Genomic DNA, 22,232 nt, shown 5'->3' with positions numbered 1-22,232 from the left:
TGGTCCTTCTGTGCCAGGACACTAATTTTCTCTAGGAATTTTTGTATATATCTGACCTTAAGTACTGCTTTTATAACAAACTTTCAAGGTCATGGAGCACCTAAAATCTTAAATGTTCCATCTAAAATAGGCTTTTAAATTCATTTTTCCAGTAATGTCAAAATGAATTCAAGGCTATTTATTTATTCTTCAGTTGGGTTTCTCTTCTGATCAATACATTTATGAAATTGTTTACCACATCAGGGGTATAGTCTGTGAGCACAAAACAAAATTAAAAATGGTCTTGGTACATGGCTACCTAAATTAACTACCAACAGAATTCCAAATAAGTAGCAAACAATGTCCAGTGAAACCATGAGATTATTGTGACTCATTTCTTTTTCCAATTTAAAAATTATTTCATATTGCAGTTTAATACATATAAAATTCATATTTCAGAGTCTAAGTCAGCCACTAAAGCAAAATTCAGCCAGAAGTCCATATGAATTAAAAGCTGAGTTTGGGATTCAAATCGTGTCTCTACCACTTATACACAAAGTAAGTAGGTAAATTTAGGTTAATTACTGAACCTAAATTCAATAAGCTCTTATCTAAGGCTGAAATCTTTCAAAAGGAACTATTATCATTAGACACTAACATCTGATTAAGTATATTATCTAATTTAGTCAAATGCACCTTATTATTCTGTCACTTTCACACAATTGCTATATATATTTGGTGTATATTTTCCCTTGCCAAATTCTGAACGTATTTACTAAATATTTAATCTCATAAAATATATCTCATCAAATGTAAATAATTAGTTATAGAAAATGAGTATAAGGAATTTTGCTTTTGAGATTTTATAGACAGTACTACAAATTTATGAACTAGAATAGTGTATCTATATATCTTGGCCTCTACTTTGTCATTATTTTTTCATTCTTCCACAGTAAGTATTCTTGTCCTATATCAAATCTTTCAGCAAGGATCTGATAATTATTTATATCTTTGTATGATGACTAAGCCAACATGTAACCTCTCCCAAAGGCAAAGCCCTATTCCCAGCAAAAACTTAATCCCCAGTTAGGAAGATAAGACAGATATTTTTGTAAGAGTAAGATAAACCCAGTTCTCTGAAATCATACCATACCTATTTTATAACTTCTTAAAAATGGCCAGTACAGTTCTCTGAACACAATGTTTACTTAATAAACAACCGCCCTACTATCAACAAAGCTGAGAAACAAAAAAATGAAGTGTTTACATCTATTGCAGCATTCTCTACACTAAAAAAAAAAAATAGTAAAGGTCAAACTATAAAAAAATGAGCTCTAATTTATGTAAATAGCTTCCCAATATAGGTATTTTTTTTAGTTTAGCTAAAATGTAACTATCATGAGAGTGAGAACAGTATCTCCAGTTAATCTACAACGATACATTAGTTGAGACTCATTAAATATCTGGAAAATGACTGAGTTTAATTCTCTTACTTACTCCCCCACAAAAAAGTTCTTTCATTTCTCTGTTACAAAACATTATGAACTGTATCTGAAAAAGGAATATATAAGAAGTCTTTTGGATCCTTGAAAGTTTTAAGACTTTTACCTTTTTCTCTCCCCTTTTCATGTTATTTATTGTTTTTATATGTTAAATTTGCTTATGCTCTCTCCTTAGTCACATACTGTTTTAATATTTACAGAATTCCTCTAGGTCTTTCTTCATATACACATATTTTACCTGTATATATTTGCTTTGCTTTACTAAATCACTTTACTTTAATTAGACATTTAAGTTTTTATTTCAATTATAAGAATTGTTCCAACAAACATGAAACAAATTTTGAAAACCTACTTTATGACATTTATTGAATATCTGCACTCCCCTACTACTTCTAATAGTAAATATTGGGGCAACCGAAATGTTTCAACAGTCAGGAGTTACGGACAACCCAAGTACCCCAAAATAGATATATGAACTAACTTAATAATGGTAAGTTACAAAACAGCATATATGTCATATACTTCTGCTTTAAACATAATATGCATATCTAATATGAAGAATATGGAATTATATTGACAGCAGAGTTGATGTCAAATATTTCTGGATAAGCAAGATTATAGATATTCTTTAAATTTTTCTTAAAATAAAATAGTTTCTTTACTCAATTATAATTTTTTGTTTGGTCTTATTTTTTGCCCACAAGTCCACCTAAGTATGATATACAGTTAATAACATTAACTAATAAAAACCCACTGCTGAATATTTATGTTGGACTTTCTCCACTGACTACTCAATTATTATCATATATTTATATTGTTTAGCTTTTCACCATTACAAACAACTTAAAAGAAGAAAAAATGATTAAACTGAATCTAAAATAAAAAAGTAAAATGGGAGGGGAAGGGAGAAACATTATAAAAAGTGAATGAAATTCCTTAAAAGAAAATAAAGTGTAAAACCATCCCAGGCATGCCCAAATCATTAATATCTAAAAGCTACTGATCAGAGAATATTAAACAAAATTGCTCTTGTGTTTTCAATCAAAGCAATTTTAACTATATTACAAGCTACCATTATTTGTAGATCCCAGGTTTTGCTGTTTGTATACATGAATTAGGCCATCCTCCCACATAGTCACCAAGTAAACATCTACTTTATGTCTTAAATCATGTGCCTTCCCTGTGAAGTCTTCCGGGATTCCTCCAGACAGATATTCCCATATGCACCCTTCTTGTACATATTTCCATTTAACATTTTATCATAATGTAAATATCTATTTATGTGTCTGTCTCTTCAATTAGACTACAAATTCCATGAAAGGAGAGTGTATGTCTTACCATTTTATTTTTCTCGGCCCTATCCCTAACATACTGACATATTAATAAAACTTTTGGGAGAATACCTGAGTTATAATCTGACATAATCAATGCAATTCAACTAGCATTTCACATGCTTATTTAGGATTGAACCATTTATGGAAGGTGTAAAAGCAAATAAAAACATGGCTCTTCACCACAAGAAGCTTAAAGGCCAATGGAGAAGTTCAGGCAAAAATATAAACAATTATAAACCCACAGAATAAATCTTACAACAGATGTACAAACAAAGTGCTCTAAGTATACAATAAAGGAAGAAGTTAGTTCTGGCTAGAAGAGAGGAATCAGGAAAGGTTTCCTGGAAGAGGAAATATTTCAGATAAGCCTAAAAGGATGGTTAGAATTTTAACAGCAGAAATAGTAAGAAAATACAGAGACATGAGTAAAATACAATCTAGGAATTACTCCTGGAGATCTTTAAAGAAATTTGGGAATTTGAAGAACTCAGTTTACAATTTAAAGCAGCAAAATGGGATTTCTTCTTTTTGCTCTCAACTATACCCTGAATAAAAATTGACTTTACCACCAAGTAAGTTTAAGAACTCAATGAGTATCAATACTGCATATTATCTTTTTCATACATGATCTTCATTAAAATAGCTGTGTCAAAGATATAATTTTAGGATGTTCCCTTATGATTTTAGGATTTCCTCCAGTTAAGGTCATGTCTCAAAGTAGGTATAATGACATATTCAAAGTGTCCCATATAAAATTAATCTCAATTCCATTTTCATTTGTATTTTTAAAAAAGACAATCTGTAAATGTCTTGTCCATAATCCAAAACTGAAAAAACAAAAATTAAATATACTTACTGTAACACAACCTTTAGAAGCTCCTTTTATTTTACCAATATAAACAGAAGTAAATATAAAATCCAGTTGCAGGTCCATCTCATTACTAGGTATAATACAGGAAATGTTTTCCATGACAGGATTATATGGACATAATTCAGATGAAGCCTAACAGGAATAAATTATAAAATGCATATAACCCTAAATATTACACAAATGCTGACAATGATTTTCAAAGTCAAATACTTCTTTAAATTGCTATTAATGAATTTGTGAAAGATTTTATACTGTACTTGTAAAGAAATCATTATCTATATTTTTTCTTAAAAAGCATTATGATTTACCTTGAAAAAACTACTCCTAATAATTGAATCTTAAATTAATTACATAGGCCTAAGCTCTAGAAATATATCTTTCTCTGCATCAAAGCCATAATTTCAAACTTAATATTCCCTAATAGGTTTTATCCAATTTTAGCTCAACAGAAATATATTAAGATTTATATAGTACCTTAGTACAAAATGAGTTTCTAAATATATTATCTCTTTTAATCACAACACCCTGTGAGGTAGTTTGGGTTCTGGTTATTTTTTTTCCATTTCATAAGTAAAACTAATAGATGTTTCGATTGGTTAAGTGACTTGCAAAGGTCATGAAGTTGGTGTGAAGCAACATTAAGTCAAATCCAGGTTTCTACCTGCAGGTCAAGGGTTATTTCAACCATGTAAAATTGTTTCATACACCACGATGATGCTCTTAGGTAATGCACTTGAAGGCATGTAAGTGCCTAAGAACCATCTGTTATATCAAATACAGAGAAAAAAGAATTATATTGTTTAGCTTTATGTTCTTTATGTTATATTGTTTACTCTATGTTCTATGTCTGAAAATAACTAACCAGTTGCCCAAAACCTCAAAAATTATACCACTTCCACTCAAACAACTATAGAACTCTGCTTTTAAATTACAATACACTATTGGGAAGTATTAGCAGCAGCTGTTTCCTACAATCTCTTCTGAACTTTAAACTGCTTTCAAATGTCTTTTTCAACTCCACATTTGGCTAGCCTTTGTGCACTATTCCCCTTTAACCCTAACATCACTAACGACCAAATAAATGACCACTACAGCAACTACGCACGTGTACTTACTCTTCTTCTACCTCTAGAAAATGTGATTAATCCTCATGTGAAACATGTAGCACCCATTATTCTTAACCCAGCTCACAATGCCATTTATCTGCCTAATAAAAAATCTTTATCATTATCTTTTATTGCTCACTCTAAAATTCTTCTTATCCCTTAAAGAACAGATAACAAATCAACTACAGGGACTCTAATCAATCAGACTAATAACTGTGTGTGTGTTTTAAGTGATAAAATGAGAAGACAGGATAAAAAGAATTCCTTTTTGGGGCCTCAAATTTTGCAAAGACTAAACTAAGTGCTTCCTAAAAATGGCCAACCCATGTTTCTCATAACTTCATTTAAAACTGGAAACAAGGAAAGGTGTAGAGATGTTAAGGTATGCTGCCCTATAGGTCTTAGTAGGTCTTCACATTATTTTCTGCCTGGGTTGTAATCATATTCCATCAGTTCTACAAAAAGTGTTATTTTCTTACGATATGATCATTCATACTGCATTATGAATTTACATGCTGCCCAGGAAACTATAATTCATTGAGACATTTGAACTCATTATCAATAATGACATGGTTTTTATTACCAATACAACTAAGACATCAAGTAGGCTACTGGCCCAATCAAGCAAAAATGGTTACATTTTTACAAAATTTCCCAACACAGGTGCTAAGCTGATCTCTATATAGAGCACCAAGGCAATAAAAACACCAGTGAAACAATAATCAGACCACCATATTTTTTTTTTTATAGAACTGACCCTATTCTTCATCACACCTTAGAGAATAACAGCTTCTGACATTATTAAAAAATAAACCAACAAAAGTTTTACCATAATTCTACACTGGTGGTCACTGATAATCATTTCTTTAAAATAGGATATTAAAAGGATGATAATAAGAATACTGACAATAAATGATTTGAACCTCACTTTAGAGCTATACTTTCTAAAATACTACGTCAAAACACAACTGGCTGACATTAAGCCAACAAGGCACTTCCATTTGTTATCTTCTGTAAGAAGGAAAAGACAAAGGACTTACCAAACTGCTAGGTTTGTGACACTATTCTAAATGCTTTCATATGTTATTTCCTTTAATACTCAAAATAATTTTGTGAGGTAGATATTATCAACCTCATTTAACATATAAGTTAACTAAGACTTAAAGAAGTGACTTGCCCAAATGACAGAGGTGAGATTTGAACACAGGTCTGTGATCTCCAGAAACCATGGTCTTTCCTCTACATAATCCTACCTTAATTGCATGTGAGGAAAAGGAATAAGTTCAGGTAGCCACACTACTGGAAGACCGGACAGATAAATATGCGAAACTGTTCAATTCTAGGAAATGTTTTGATAAAGTAGTTAAATGTCTAATCAGAATCATTTTTTAAAAAAAGAAAAAGTATGCAAGTCATAGAATATTTAGACTGAAAAAATATAAATGACCAAAAAAAATTCTTTCACTTCAATAAAATTACATATTTTCAAACCAATATGAAAATTATCTCAAATTTAAACTAGGAAATCTGTAATTTTTATTATAATATTCTGCTTGATGAAAGAAACAGTTGTTAGTCAGTAGTACATATTTCACTGCTAATTATGAGAAAGCAGAAATAAATTACCTGTACAGATTCACATGTAATCAATGGAAGTTCTGACAATGCTGATTCAGAAGTATTATTTTCATTAGTAATGACATGGTCTTGCTTAGGTTGTAATTTAAGAATTTCTGAACTTTTATGTTCAACAGGTCCTTCTTCATCACTGGAAACAACAACTAAAAAGAAACAATTGTTTTTTAAATGTGTCACAATAAACACACTTCAAAAAGAAAACTTTCTAATTCATGCAATATACCTTTAATAATCCCATTAAAATTTAATCATCTAACTTTGTCCAACTTAGAAGCTGGACCACCATTCATTATCTGATTTATACTAGTTATATACAATATTTCCATATCAGTGCTATTGTTTAGCAGTTACCTGCAACCTTACTTTCTGGAGGATGAAGATACTTAAAAATGGATAAAGCCATGAGAAAGAACTTAGGGAAAAGTTCTGGCGAGAATAATAAAAATGTATTGTTCCAGCACTCTAAACTGTACTTAAAAAATTAAATTTAAAATTAAAATTTTTAAAAATAAATTGTACTTTAATGCTTGTTACATTAGTTGCTTCCAGGAGGAAGCAAAAAAAGGTTTTGTGTACCATGTGAGTATATCACATACTTGAACATTAATTAAATCAAAATTAATGATAATTATTATATAGCACCTAAACTCTGCATTTCAACTTCATCAACCAACAATAATAATGGCTCTTCTGGAATCCTTCTTAAAAACTACTGAGATGAGGGACTCCTGTGTGGCTCAGTTGACTCAGCGCCCAAGTATTGGTTTTGGCTCAGTTCATGATCTCCTGGGTCATGGTATTGAGCATCTCAGCACATGCCCAGAGGGGAGTCTGCTTGAAGAGTCTCTCCCTCTGCCCCTCCCCCAACATGTGTGTACACGTGTGTAAGCATGTTCTCTCTAAAATCAATAAGCAAATCTTTAAAAAAAATTACTCAGATAAACTATATTTCACAATTCTAAAAAAACAAAAACAAAAACAAAAAAAAACCCTACTTCCAAGTAAACTGTATTGTTTACCTAAACCATTACAAAATTTATAAACAAAGTCCCAAAACCCCAAGTTTTCTTTTCCTCAAGTTAATATATTCCACAAGGATGTCATAAACAGCTAACACCTCAGCAAAATTTGAGAGGTAAAATAAAACAACTAAGTAAAGCAGAGAAAATTTAAAAACATTATTATCCTACTGTTACTTACTTGGTTCAACTGATATCAGAGATTGGTTCCCCTCATTGTGTTCACTTAAAACGGGTTTTTCTATTGTATTCAACTCATCCTTCTCAAGCAGGGTAGAATTCCCCACAGTATCAGTGGAAAGAGAGCTCTCAAAAGTTTCAGTGGTTGAACAGTCAGAGGTACTTTTGGGAGCAGCACTCAAAGCCAACTCCTGACTATTAAGTAAGGATAGTTTAGCAATATCAGTTTCTACAGGTTCAGGTGTAATTTCTTCAAGCACTTTTGAGTCTTGATGATAGTTTTCACTTGGCTTCTCAAATTCAGCAGATGCTGCTGAGTCATTTTCTTGTATTTTCTGAACATAAATGCATACAGAAAATTAGCATTAGTCAGATTTGGCTAAAGAATTTTTGAAAGTTTAAATTCTTAAAGGAGAATATAAAAGTAAAAATATCATTTCTATAACAAAGGAATAGGAAACTACATAATTATATTATATTACTATTGCCAGGGTCTCCCAAGTAAAAAGACAGAATTTGGTCTGTCTGATCAGACATCCAAACATTTTTTTAAATGCTGTGATGTGGAAAATCCCATATTTACAAGTGGTTCAGATGGTCTCCCACAACCTAGTCAACTTTAGAATAAGAAAAATGTTTTTTACAGTTTTATTTTGTAAAAGTAATAAAGCTAAATGACATCATGTGACTTTATCAACAAAAGCATAAAAGTAAAAACTTAAGAGGCTAACAATTTGAAAAAACTATCAAATCAATCACTGCCTTCACATCTCTATCACCATTTAAATCTAAACCTGTAATTCAAAGTTACTGAAAAGTCCTTAAAAGGCCTTGTGAATTAAAGGGAGTAAAAATATTCTCTTCTTTTACTTCTATGAACTGTTCACTAAGTTTTGAAAATAGTGTGTGTTAATAAGTATGGTAATTCTTCACTTTCAACGAATTCCCTAAATCCTAGGTAGAGTCTTAAAGAAGTTGGTAAGTAAATTACTACTAAAAGAAATTTGGTAATAATTTTACTCAGTGTGTGAAAAAGCAATTGCCTGGACAGTATGAATGGAGCATTAATAAAATCTGGTCAAAATAAGGGAAAATAAAAGAGAACAAGTCCACCAGATATCTACCAAAGAAGTGCTATCAGAGAAGAGTATTTTTAACTTTACTTGTTCATAACATCTGAAATTTGTTTCAATAGCTATATTACTAAAAAACATTTAAGTTATTTTTCAAAAATCAGAGAATCAAAAAAATAGTCAAAAAATAGAAAGAAATCTAAAGATAAAAATAGATTGTTATAAGAACATTATTTGGTCACAGTCAATTCATTTTTGTCATAGAATAAATTATTTCATATGATATCTAAATACCTCTACTTACTATCTGTTCTGCTGACTCATACAAAGCAGAAGTAGAATTATGAGAACCAGGCAAATTACTTCTAAGCCTTTTCTTTCTCTTCCTGGAAGTCAGGGCAGGTTCCACTTTTGAATCAGAAAATGTATCATCTTTATTTCTGCTCCCATCTTCAAGATGATCACAACCTCTACTTCCACTACTGAGCTCTTAAAAAATAAAAGAAACAAAAATATAGCCAAACAGTAAGGAAAGAATCCCTTTTAAAAGAGCTCGGATAAACATCATCAAAATTGCTGTACAACTTCCAAAACTAATCTAAAAAAAATTCACCATTACACTTTCATACTGACATGGATGAATGTAAAGAAATACCCTATTTTAAGTTGCCTACACAAAGTAAATGTTCATTGTACAATAAATACAAAGTGAGGAAAATATATATAAAAGGAGTATTCTTTAGTAACCAAAGCAAAACAAGCTATATTTTTCCTTTTCCTACAATTACATGTGATTGTAATACAAAAAGAGGGGGAAGTGACAGTAAAGTTTAGAAAATTCACAGTTTAAAACATCTTGATAATTCACTGTGATTTTAGTAATTAGTTGTCTTTTTAAAATTTAAATGTTATATACATGTATGTATTTTTTTAAGTGAAAAGAGACAGTACTTATGAGTATTAACCACTGCTCTTTTAAAAGGAGCCAAGGGGAAAAAAATAAAAATAAAAAAAATAAGTAAAAGGAGCCAAGAGACACCTGGGTGGCTCAGTAGGTTAAGCATCTGCCTTCAGCTCAGGTCATGACTTCAGATTGAGTAACATTGGGCTCCTTGCTCAGTAGCAAGCCTGCTTCTCCCTCAGCCTGCTGCTCCCTCTGCTTGTTCTTTCTCTCTCTCTCTCTCTGACAAATAAATAAAATCTTTAAAAATATGAATGAATGAATGAAGGAAGGAAGGAAGGAATGAAGGCAAAACATTTAACCTCAACAGCAGAATATAATGTGTGATCATTCACAAAGCTATCAATTTAATTCAGTTTCTATTTAAAAATCAAGATCTCATTTTAAGTATCCAATAAATCTACTCCCCTATAGATAAAGAAATGTTCCCTTCTGTAAATCAACAAAACATTATTTAAAACCTATGTCAATTATTACTAAAAATGCTTAGTATTTCAGTTATCAAATATATGTACTATACAAAAATACCTTCCAAAAGGTTCTACCTTACTAACTAAAGGTCCTCCTGAATTCTACTGCTTTCTGAATCTACATACTCAAAGTATATGTAAACAGAGTCTCAAGGCAGCTTCTTTGAATTTATAACTTATAATATGTAACACTTACTGGCCTGACCTCTCTGTTCACTCAAAATTCTTCAATACTACCCACCTTCTCTTCAAACTGTTCTTGCCCTTATTCTTGCTGCATAGACACCTAATAACTGACATTCACAGTATCTCTTGTCATTCTTTAAAAGGCAGGCATTGGTTAGGATTGAGAGCAAAATGCCAAGATGGTCAACAGTCTTCCAATTTCCAAAGAAAATACTCTTTGCTCTCTCCCCCAGAAAAATAAAATATCCTCCTAAACATAGTATTTTGAAAAGCACAATTGCTTTTGTTTGCGGGGCGGGGGAGTAAACTTTGTAAACTGGAAAGGGAGTCAAATACAATTTCTACATACAACTTCTCTATCAAACTACATTTTCTAAAAATAAATACTACAGCAAAAAGACTGAGGAAATGAAAGGGGCTTGAGAAAAACCCTATTATACAGGAGTTTTTGCTCAGTTTCTTTGCTTTTCAAACATCAGCCAAGACTATCTCATGGAAAATAAGAATAAGTTAGATAGGGCTTGGCATTATAAAAATAGGATTCTACCTACATAATATATACAATTTTACTCACACATTTCACTATATGTAAAATTAAAGAAATGACAAATTCTTGTAAACTAAAGAATATTAAATATTTCCAATACGGGGTGCCTGGGTGGCTCAATCAGTACAGCATATGACTCTTGATCTTGGGATTGTGAGTTTGAGCCCCAAGTTAGCCTCTTAGTTAGAAATTACTTAAAAATAAAATCTTTAAAATACGTGTGTGGGGGGGGGGGGCACCTGGGTGGTTCAGTTGGTTGAGCAGCTGCCTTTGGCTCAGGTCATGATCCTGGACTTCCAGGATCGAGTCCCGCATCGGGCTCCTAGCTTCTTGGGGAGTCTGCTTCTCCCTCTGAGCTTCTCCTCTCTCATGCTCTCTCTCACTCATTCTCTCTCAAATAAATAAATCAAATCTTTAAAAAAAAATACTTGTGTGTATATGTTTGTATAGTACCAATATATTATTTTCATAAAAGCAAATTCTATAAGGCAAACAGTACACTACGAAAGAATGGTACACTTGGAGTTGAATTCAGAATTCCCATTAATTTATGGGCTTATGTTAAAAAACAGGTATGGGGTTTTTTAACTGACGGTGCCTAAATGGCTCAGTCAGTTAAGTGTCCAAATCTTGATTCTGGCTCAGGGTCATGAGACTGAGACCCACATCAGGCACTAGGCATGCAGCCCACTTAAGATTCTCTTTCTCTCTTTCTCCCCCTATTTGTTCTCTCTCTCAAAAAAATTTTTTTGATAAAAAATAAATATTAAAAAAGACTCTCCTTCTCCCTTTTCTCTTCCCCCTTTTCCCTCTCTAAAAAACAAAACAAAACAAAAACTGGTATTGGACACAAATACCCATAAGATGGAAACAAGTTTCCATCTTATGGTGAGTGAGTTTCAATCAAGTTTCAATAGCTACTTTTCTTAAAAAAAACTTTATCTCTCAAGAGAACTTCAGGGGTACTAAGGAACTATAAAGTGTTTCTGGTTTTTTTTTTTTTAATCATGCATTTTTTCCCCCTGCTATGTCTAAAATTCCACTGTGACTTTGAAGTAATACTGAAAGGTAGAAATCAGAAGCTTTTTATTCAACTATTCCTATTCTATCCAGGAAATCAGTAAAATGTGAGGGTTTACCAATGGTGTCTAGAAAGTACGTGAATGGAGACCACTTGTCCAAATACTTTTTATTTGGTTATTAATGAGAATATTTTGGGGAAAAGTACAATTCATAAGAAAATAAATGTCTTTCATTATGTGTAGCTAGTGCTTAGTGACCAATTGAAAGATTACATCTACAGTTACAATGTTTTCTCTACATTGCCCTTGTAAGAGCTGAAGCTGGTTATTAGTCTAGTTTCTTTTTAAGATTTCCTCTTCTATGAAAAAAGGCTACTAGGGGCACCTGGGTGGCTCAGTGGGTTAAAGCCTCTGCCTTCCGCTCAGGTCATGATCCCAGGGTCCTGGATCGAGCCCTGCCTCAGGCTCTCTGCTCAGCAGGGAGTCTGCTTCCCCTACCCCCTGCCTGCCTCTCTGCCTACCTGTGATCTCTGTCTGTCAAATAAATAAATAAAATCTTTTTTTTTAAAAGGCTACTAAAAATTGTAAATAGCTGTGTTTCAAATAAAGTATAAAGAATTTTTGCATAGTGTCATTAAAAAAAATCTTTTCTAGTGAATAATTTATAAAATCATTCAGAAAACAAAATATCTCAACTAGTTTCAAGTAATCAGTAATCCAAGAGACCCTTAAAGATGTTAGTTCCACATCTGACTAATGTAATAAACTGTTTTGGTGCGAATTTTTGTAAAATTATTTTAAAATCTTAAAAGAAAGACAAAAAGGAGAAAAGAGGTCAGTTCATTAACCCTACATGCAAGGAGGCCTAAAAAGAATTTTCAGAAGTCTGGGATGTATTTACCTTTAAATTTGCTAATAGTGGCTTGTATTGGCATCCTCCTAGAGTTGAGAGAAATTCTAATGAATAAAGAATGTATGTCATAGGAGGATAGACAGTGGGAAGCTAACAATAATAATCGAGTTAGCAGTGATATGAATTACCAGACATATCCATGTAAACAACACTTACAAATAGCTGAACTAACGTTCTAAGTGTATAGCTGTATATCCAGCCCCAACAATAACAACAAAAAGAAATAATATTCAAATTTAACTTATAGATTCAGTAAATAAATCTAGAAATGTATACCATAGTGTACAAATAACAAATTTAGCAATTTTCTTTGTGTTGCTAAATGTACCTCCCTCTACTTTCACAAATCCTTTAAATGTAAGATTAAATAAAGTTAACCATAACTTAAAAATTATTAGAAATGCAAAAGATAAAAATTCAAATGAGAACAAATTTTCAAGGTTCACAAACCTTTAGGTTGAGCATCAGACATTACAAGAGAAATGCCATCGTCTCTTTGCTTTTCTTTAGGGTGTGAAGCCTGCTTTGCATAATTATTATCTACTGTCTTACTTGATTGGGAACCCCTGCAAAAGAAAATATTATGTTCATCTCTTCTATATCCAAATGAATTAAAAAGCCAGTTGACTTATATTCAAGATAAAAATCCAGTTTTACAGGTTACATATACAGTCGCATATAGCGGCATATATAATCTGCACAGAAGAAAGAATATTGAACTAAGATTTGAGAAGTAAGTTCTCTTCCCTATTTTACCATTAAATTTTCCCTATTCTTTTGTGGGGAAAAAAAAAATATGGACACCACGGGATTGGGCACATGCAAAATGAGCAAAAGAATGATACAGGTATTAAATACATCAAAGAGGTTTAAAAAGTAAAAATTCCATGAAGAGAAGTACATGATAAGCACCTCTATATGTAATCAAAAAATAACCCAAAGGGAATTGTTTATATGTTTCAAGCATGGTTCACATATTAAAAATTAAGTACAAAATAAAGTTTGGAGTAATAAATTTTACCCTCAGAAGGAATAATTTATATTATTAGGTACCTATTAAATATATAAAATAGGGCGCCTGGGTGGCTCAGTGGTTAGGCCGCTGCCTTCGGCTCAGGTCATGATCTCAGGGTCCTGGGATCGAGTCCCGCATTGGGCTCTCTGCGGGGAGCCTGCTTCCTCCTCTCTCTCTCTCTGCCTGCCTCTCTGTGCCTGCCTCTCTGCCTACTTGTGATTTCTCTCTGTCGAATAAATAAATAAAATCTTTAAAAAAAAAATTCTTACTACTTTATTTAAAAAAAATAAATAAAAATAAATAAATAAATATATATATATATAAAATAGAAGGTTGTATGAAAAACAAGTTTTGATATAATGAGCACAATATTACTATAAATGAAAACTTAATACAATATTAGTAAGAGATTTCAGCACCCCACTTTGAGCAATGGATAAATCATCCAGACCCAAAAAAAAAAAAAAATCAAGAAAACGTTGGACTAAAACCATACATTAGACTAACTAGACTGAAAATGCATCTACAGAACATGCCATCCAATAACACCAAAATATATAATTCTTCTCAAATGTATACAGAACATTCATAATCATATGATTATGAATTATTAATCATATGATATACCACAAAAAAAGTCTTAGCAAGTTTAATAAGATTGAAATCATACCAACTATCTTTAAGCACAAAAAAATAATAAACTAAAAATCAGTAACAGGAAAAAGCTAGAATATTCACAAATATATGTAGATTAAACAATATGCTCCTGAACAAGTTGTCAAAGAAAAAAGCAAAAAGGAGATCAAAAGATAACTTGAAGCAAATGAAAATTTAAGTAGAACATTTCAAAGTTTACTGAATACTGCAAAAAACAATTCTAAGAAGGAAATATGTAGTGATAAATGCCTAAATTAAGAAACAAAAACTCCAATAAACAACCTTCCTTTACACCTCATGAAACTAAAAAAAGAACTAAGGCCAAAGTTAGCAGAAAGAAGGAAATAAAGATCAGAGCAGAAATAAGAAAAACAATAGAAAAGATCAATTTCTTCTGTTAATTCTTGTTAATTTTGGGTGGCTTAAGTGGTTAAGCATCCAACTGTTGGTTTTAGCTCAGGTCATGATTTCATGGGTCACAGGATCAAGTCCCACACTGGGCTCCATGCTCAGTGGGGAATCTGTCTGAGATTCTCTCCCTTGCCGCCTCCCCCCCTTGAGCATAAAACTCTCTCTCAAAAAATAAATCTTTAAAAATACTGGGACGCCTGGGTGGCTCAGTGGGTTAAAGCCTCTGCCTTCGGCTCAGGTCGTGATCCCAGGGTCCTGGGATCGAGTCCCGCATCGGGCTCTCTGCTTGGCAGGGAGCCTGCTTCCTCCTCTCTCTGCCTGCCTCTCTGCCTCCTTGTGATTTCTGTCTATCAAATAAATAAATAAATCTTTAAAAATACATATAAAAAAAGAAGATCAACACAAGTAAAACCTAGTTTTTTGAAAAGATAAACAAAACTGCCACACATTCTAATTTCAAACTATATTACAAGGCTATAGTAATTAAAATAGTATGGTATGGCATATAAAGAGACTCACAGGTCAAAGAAACAGAATTGAGAGCCAGAAATAAATCCACACATACATGGCCAATTAATTTATGGCAAAGGAGACAAGAATATACAATAGGGAAAGGAGATTCTCTTCAATTAATAGCATTGAAAAAATAGTTACATGCAAAAGAATGAAACTGGACCCCCATCTTACACCATACATAAAAAAATGAATTAAAAATTTAAAACATTAAAACTGCTGTACTTCTTGTTTTCACCAAAAAATAAAAATAAAGTTCTGTGTTGTCTAGGCTAATAAAAGGTTGGGAAATAAAAAAAAAAAAAAAAAAAAAATACTGTAAGCCATCTAACTCCTAGAAGAAAACATGGGGGTAGGCTCATTAATATCAGTCTTGGCAATGATTTTTTGGAATTAATACCAAAACAAAGGTCATAAAAGCACAATGAACAAGTGAGACTACATCAAACTGAGTAAGGAACAGGCAAGGCTAGGTAGGAAGAGACAAGAAGGGAACTCATGTCCGGGCTCACAGAAATCCCAGATGTGGAGAAATGTTACAGATGAGATATTAACCAAGGAGAAGGGAACACATTCATTGTTCTAAACAGAGACAAAATAGGCTCATGATATTTACCAGTCCACCATTTTGGTTTAAATATAGACAAGATATTCTCATGAAACTTAGAAACCCACCATGTATTGACTAATTTACCAAGTTCCCTGGTTAGTTTTTTATAAAAGACTGGCCATAACAGCCCTCAGTGACAACCCATTCCAGATCCTTCTCCCTCTAGAGAGCTTTTTTCTTTCCTTTCTGTTCTCATCTTCACTTTATAAACCTTCACTTCACTTCACTCTTTTGTGTCCACCAGATTCATTCTTCTACTCTTTGATACAAGAACCTTGCAACCCTACAACAAAACCAAAAACTTCTGCTCAGCAAATGAACCCATCATCAAAATGAAAAGGCAATACATGGAATGGGAGAAAATATTTACAAACCATATATCTAATAAGGGGTTAATACCCAAAATATATAAAGGACTCCTACAACTCAATAGAAAACTTTCCATTAAAAAAACCAGGCAGAGGGGAGTGCCTGGGTAGCTCAGCTGGTTAAGCACTTGACTCTGGATCTCAGTTCAGGTCTTGATTTTGGGGTGCTGAGTTCAAGCCCCACTATAGGCTCTATGCTGGGCATGGAGCCTACTTTAAAAAAAAAAATGAGCAGAGGAACTGAATAGACATTTTTCCAAAGACATACACATGGCCAACTGGAACATGAAAAGGAGTGTAACATCATTAATCATCAGAGAAATGTAAATTAAAACCACAATGAAATATCACCTCATATCCATCAGAATGATTATCAAAAAAACAAAAACAACAACAACAAAAAAGTGGTAACACACATTGCAAGAATGTAGAGAAAACATAACCCCTGAGCACTCTTGATGGGAATGTGGGAATGTAAACTGGTGCAGATACTGTAGAAAATACTATGGAGTTCCTCAAAAATTCAAAAATAGAACAGCCATATGATCCAGATATTCCACTTCTGGATATTTATGTTCAGAATCAAAATCATTATCTCAAAAAGATATATGCACCCCCATGTTCAGTGCAGCACTACTGCAATAGCCAAGACATGGAAACAACCTAAGTGTCCACTGACAGATAAAATGAATGTCAAAAATATGATACATACACACAGGAATATTATTCAGCCACAAAAAAAGAGAAGTCCTCCATTTGCAAGAACATGGATGGGACCTGAGGACATTATGCTAAGTGAAATAAGTCAGAAAGAGACAAATACTGTATGATCTCACTTATATGTGAGAACTTAAAAGAAAAAAAAAAAAACAGGGAGTGGCCAACAGCCTGCAGATAAACATACCTAAGTCTTATGTAACTACTGCAATAAATCCTTCATCCATGACTCTCCATCTGTCAGAAAAACATAGTACAATAGTAGGAAACACAAAGAGAATAAAAAAAAACTACCAGACATGGATGGACGAGCTCAGAACCAGATCAACAAAACAACTCCTACATTTCAACTGCTACAATATTTAAACTGCTACATTTCAGGATACCTCTCAGGCAATTCCTTGCTCTTCCTCCTGCAAAAACAATGATCCTAGTCTCCCTTCTCCCTAGTCTCCTGGGTCCTCCTCACCCTGGTATGATGCCAACACCCAATGGGGGGACCCTCCCATGCCAATGATGGACCCTCATCCTCCTGGGATGATGCCAGTGTACCTGCTTCTGGAATGAGGCTACCTCTGGGAAGCCACATGCCCATGATGCCTGGGCCCTCCTATACATCCCATGATGGTGCCCACTTGGTCAGGAATGACTCAAACAGACAGATAAGGAGAGATGGGAACCTCTTTATATCTATTTTATGTTACTTGTTCTACTTCACCAGAAGATCATGGTATTGTGACTTTGGGTGTTTTCTAACAGCAAGACAAGAAAGACTTGCTCCCCCTTTCTATCAAAGAGAATAGTTTTTACAGGGGAGTTAGTAGGAGGAAAAAAAAAGTAGTTTTCATTTGTATTGTGAAATGTGAAAATAAAATTGTCAACTCTTTTAGTTAAAAAAAAAAAAAAACCACTTGGGGGCACCTGGGTGGCTCAGTGGGTTAAGCCTCTGCCTTCGGTTCAGGTCATGATCCCAGGGTCCTGGGATCGAGCCCCGCATCGGGCTCTCTGCTCTGCGGGGAGCCTGCTTCCTCCTCTCTCTCTGCCTGCTTCTCTGCCTACTTGTGATCTCTGTCAGATAAATAAAGAAAAAATCTTTAAAAAAAAAAACAAACACTTAAATACAGTCAACAGATTGGTAATTGCAGAGGATGGGGAGGTTGGAGAGAAGTGGGTGCAAATGGATGAAGGTGGTAAGAAGGTACAAGTTTCTAGTTGTAAGGCAAGTGCTAGAGTATAATGTACATGCAATATGGTGACTATAACAATAGGGCATTGTACATTTGAATGTTGCTAAGACATTAGACCTTAGAAGTTCTCATTACAAGAAAAAAGTAACTATACAAGCTGATGTTAATTAGATTTACAATGTTAATTATTTCACAATACAGACATATATCAAATCGCTATGTTGTACACCTAAAGCTAATACAATGTTTTGTCAATGATATGTCAACAAAATTAATTTTTTAAAATAAATTGATAGAAACCATTGGGAAAACAATTTAGTACTAATTAAAATAGCCAAAAAATGAATGAAATATTTACACACAATACTTTCACTCACAGTAGTTTTTAATAAAACTCATGGCAGTAGAAAAATCTGTGAAATAAAAAACTATATAAAATTATTAACTATATCATTTTCTAATAATGAAATATATTATATAATAATTGCTGCATTTAAAAAAAAATCAGGTACCAAGAATAAATCTAGTATCCCTGTACAGTAAACTATAAAACATACAAATGACCACAGGAGAATTGTGGAGTAGGAAGCACCTACCATCTTGCCGCCTAGACAATGGCCACACTGGCAGAATCTGTCTGATATAACTGTTTTGGTATTCCAGAGTTTATTGAAAGCTGCAACTACTAGTCAAGAGGATCAACAGTAAATTGCAGTTAATTTCAGTCAATCTGAGCTGCAAAGTTAGTAGCAGTGACCCAGTCACCTACCACTAGGAATAAAGCAAGCAGCAAAGCCCAAGTTCCTAAAATAGGCTGTACAGCTTACAATTACCAAGGTAAGCAAGAAGGACCTTATTCTCCAAATACCGATAATCTGTATTCTCATTAACGATGGCGGTTTCTGCTCATGGATGAGGCGACATAGAGAAAGGCAGCCATTGTTGCAACAACCACCACCAATGTTACAACACATTTCCCATATAGCTAAAAGCACTTCCGGGAGACTTAAAGGGCTAGCACCTATTTTGTTTTATCTATACCTCCTTTATTTTTCCCATTTTCTCCTTTTGGGAACCAAATTTTTAAGGATTACAGTATTATAAAATAATCACATATACAAAGGAATTCAAAAAGTCACAAAAATACTAGGGAAAGGCATAAACTCAGAAAAGACCTGGGAAGATTTTATGTTTACATATCAAGCTGATGTGTGGGAACAGAAATAATGAAAAACAGCAATTAAAAAAAAAGAAGGAAAAAAGGGAAGAAAAAAAAACAGCAAACCCTTGGGAAAGGGAAGAATCTGATTTCCTGACTTACTATAAGATTCAACAAACAAACAAACAAACATACCACAAGGCATATAAACAAACAGGATCCATGGGATGATTCAAAGAGAAAAAAAACAAAAAAACAAAAGAACATGTCCCTGGGGAAAAAAATCCAGAAAGCAGACTCAATAGACAAAGACATTATAACAACCATCTTAAAGCTTCTCAAAAAGCTAAAAGTCTTGTACAAAGTCAAAAAAGTGATCTATGAATAAATGGAAATATTAAAAGATGAAACATATTAATAAACTAAAAGGAAATTCTGGAACTAAAAAGTATAATAACTAAAATGAAAAACTCATGGGGCACCTGGCTGGGTCAGTTGGGAAAACATGCAACTCTTGATTTTGGGGTCATGAGTTCAAGCCCATGTTGGCTATAGAGATTACTTAAACTTTAAAATAAATAAATAAAATGAAAAATTCATTAAGAGACTCAAAAGCAGATTTGAGCAGGCAGAAGAAATAGTCCCTGGATTTAAGGAAAGGGAAAAGAAATAAAGATAACTTGAAGATATGATCATAGAAATTATCAAATCTGAGGGACAAAAAAAATTTGAGAAAAGTCAACAGAGCCTAAGGGACCTGTGGGACACCAACAAGTAGACCAATATATGCAACACTGGTACCTCAGAGGGAGAAAAAATAAAGGAGCAGAGAAATTACTAAAATAAATAATCACCAAAAAATTTTCCAAATTTGATGAAAGACATGAATACAAACATCCAAGAAGTCCGAGGGACTACAAGCAGAATAAACTCAATGAGACCTGTACCAAGAAACATTAATGATCAAGTTGTCAGAAGATACAGGCAAAGGGAGAATCTTGAAGTTACCAAGAGAGAAGGAACTCCTCATATAACAGCGATACTCCATGCACTCTCTCATCAGTAACCATGATGGCCAGAAAGCATGGGCATATTAAAGTACTGAAGGAGATAAGTGTCAACCAGAAATCCTGTATCTGGCAAAACTATCTTCTTCTTCTTCTTCCTTAAGTTATAAAGTTAGGTTGATGATTTGAGATATTTCTTCTTTTTTTAATGCAAGCATCTACAGCTATATATTTTTCCTTTGGCATTGCTTTTGCTGCATCCCATGTTTTTATTTTCATTCATTCCTAAGCATTTTTTAATTTCCTTGTGATTTATTCTTAGACCGACTGGTTGCTTTAGGTGTGTTTATTTCCACCAATTTTTGAGTCTTCCAGTTTTCCTTCCATTAATGATTTCTAACTTCATGCCATATAGTTAGAGAAGAATGGGAGAAAATATTTGAAAATCATATTTCTGGTAAGATATTAATATTTGGCATGTAGAGAGAACTACTAAAACTCAAAAGTAAAACATAACGTGATTCATTAAAGGGCAAAGGACTTGAATAGACATTTCTCCAAAGAAGATACATGAATGGCCAATAAGCACATGAAAAGATGTTCAGCATCACCAATCATTACAAAGTCCATATCAAAACCACAATGAGATATCACACCACACCCATTAGGACAGCTATTACATAAAAAAGAGAAGAATGAGTTTTAACGAGGATGTGGAAAAACTGGGACCCTTTGCACTGCTAATGCAATGTAAAATGGTATGGCTGCTATAGAAAATAGCACAGTGGTTCCTAAAAAGATTACTATTAGAATTACCATATGATCCAAAAATTCCACGTTTGTGTAGATATGCAAAAGAACTGAAAGTAGAGGTAGAGACACTTGTACACCAATGTTTATAACAGTGTTAGTCACAATAGCCAAAAGGTGAAAGCAACCCAACCCCCCAAAGAAATTTATACCAGATTCCAGAAAAAAAAGGAATCAGAACTTCAATTAGGAAAATAACCTCTAGGCAGTTGTTCTGAATCTGATATCTCATATAAATCACCACAAATTAAAATACCACCTAGCTAACCTATTTCTATACTTGAGACTGAAGAGGTCTTTCCAAGGATAAACTAACATATTCTACAGAATAAAATTTTAAATTTATAAACTACAGAAGATACTATGATCAAAGTAAAATTGATAAGTAGGAAACTTCAAGAGATTTTTACAACGTGTTATATAACAGAGTTAATAACTTTAATAAGTTCTTTAATAAGTTCTTACAAGTCAATAAGAAACAGATGGAACACCCCAATACATACAAAGACTAAGTGAAAACTCACATAAATAGAAAATCCATCTTCACTAAAAATAAAAAATGACTGAAATGAAAGCAATTTCATATGAACAGTTATATTTATTTTTGCCAACAGGTTATCAAAAAAACTTTTCAATGATAACATTTAATTCTGGTTAGAATATTAAAAAATGACACTATAAGAATTTATAAAAAATTTTTTATATGTTTATAAAAAATAAAAAATTTTTTAAAAATTATAAATCAAGAGAAAAAAGGAAATTAAAAGGAAAAAAAGAGAAAAAGAGAAGAGAAAAAAAGAATTTATAAAAAATTTTTTAAAAAGAGTTTATAAAAATAAATACACAAACTTACTGTGGCAATGCTAAACAAATAAAAAATGAAAAATATCTGAATGCCCATTCATAAGGGAGCACATATTTATAAAAGTAGATACATCTCTACGTATTGATTGGCAAACTACCAAACTACCAAATTA

General features: G+C 32.9%; 1 protein-coding gene across 7 annotated transcripts in view; it reads right to left on the bottom strand.

Annotated features, from left to right (window-relative positions):
- Positions 1-22,232, bottom strand: part of SENP7 (SUMO specific peptidase 7) — a 162,013-nt gene that overhangs the window by 43,339 nt on the left and 96,442 nt on the right. For 6 of the 7 annotated variants that reach the window (XM_059164277.1, XM_059164281.1, XM_059164282.1 and 3 more), the window contains 5 exons: positions 13,252-13,367; positions 9,007-9,191; positions 7,631-7,964; positions 6,419-6,573; positions 3,672-3,818 (listed from right to left, as the gene is read on the bottom strand). In XM_059164277.1, the coding sequence (XP_059020260.1) occupies positions 3,672-3,818; positions 6,419-6,573; positions 7,631-7,964; positions 9,007-9,191; positions 13,252-13,367 (937 nt within the window). Of the gene's footprint in view, positions 1-3,671; positions 3,819-6,418; positions 6,574-7,630; positions 7,965-9,006; positions 9,192-13,243; positions 13,368-22,232 lie in introns of those variants that run through there. The other variant, XM_059164284.1, reaches the window with a different exon arrangement.

This window comes from Mustela lutreola, chromosome 2 (genome assembly GCF_030435805.1).
Source record: "Mustela lutreola isolate mMusLut2 chromosome 2, mMusLut2.pri, whole genome shotgun sequence".
Classification (NCBI taxonomy): domain Eukaryota; kingdom Metazoa; phylum Chordata; class Mammalia; order Carnivora; family Mustelidae; genus Mustela; species Mustela lutreola.
Note: the sequence above shows the minus strand (reverse complement) of the source record. Positions and strands in the feature narration are given on the sequence as shown.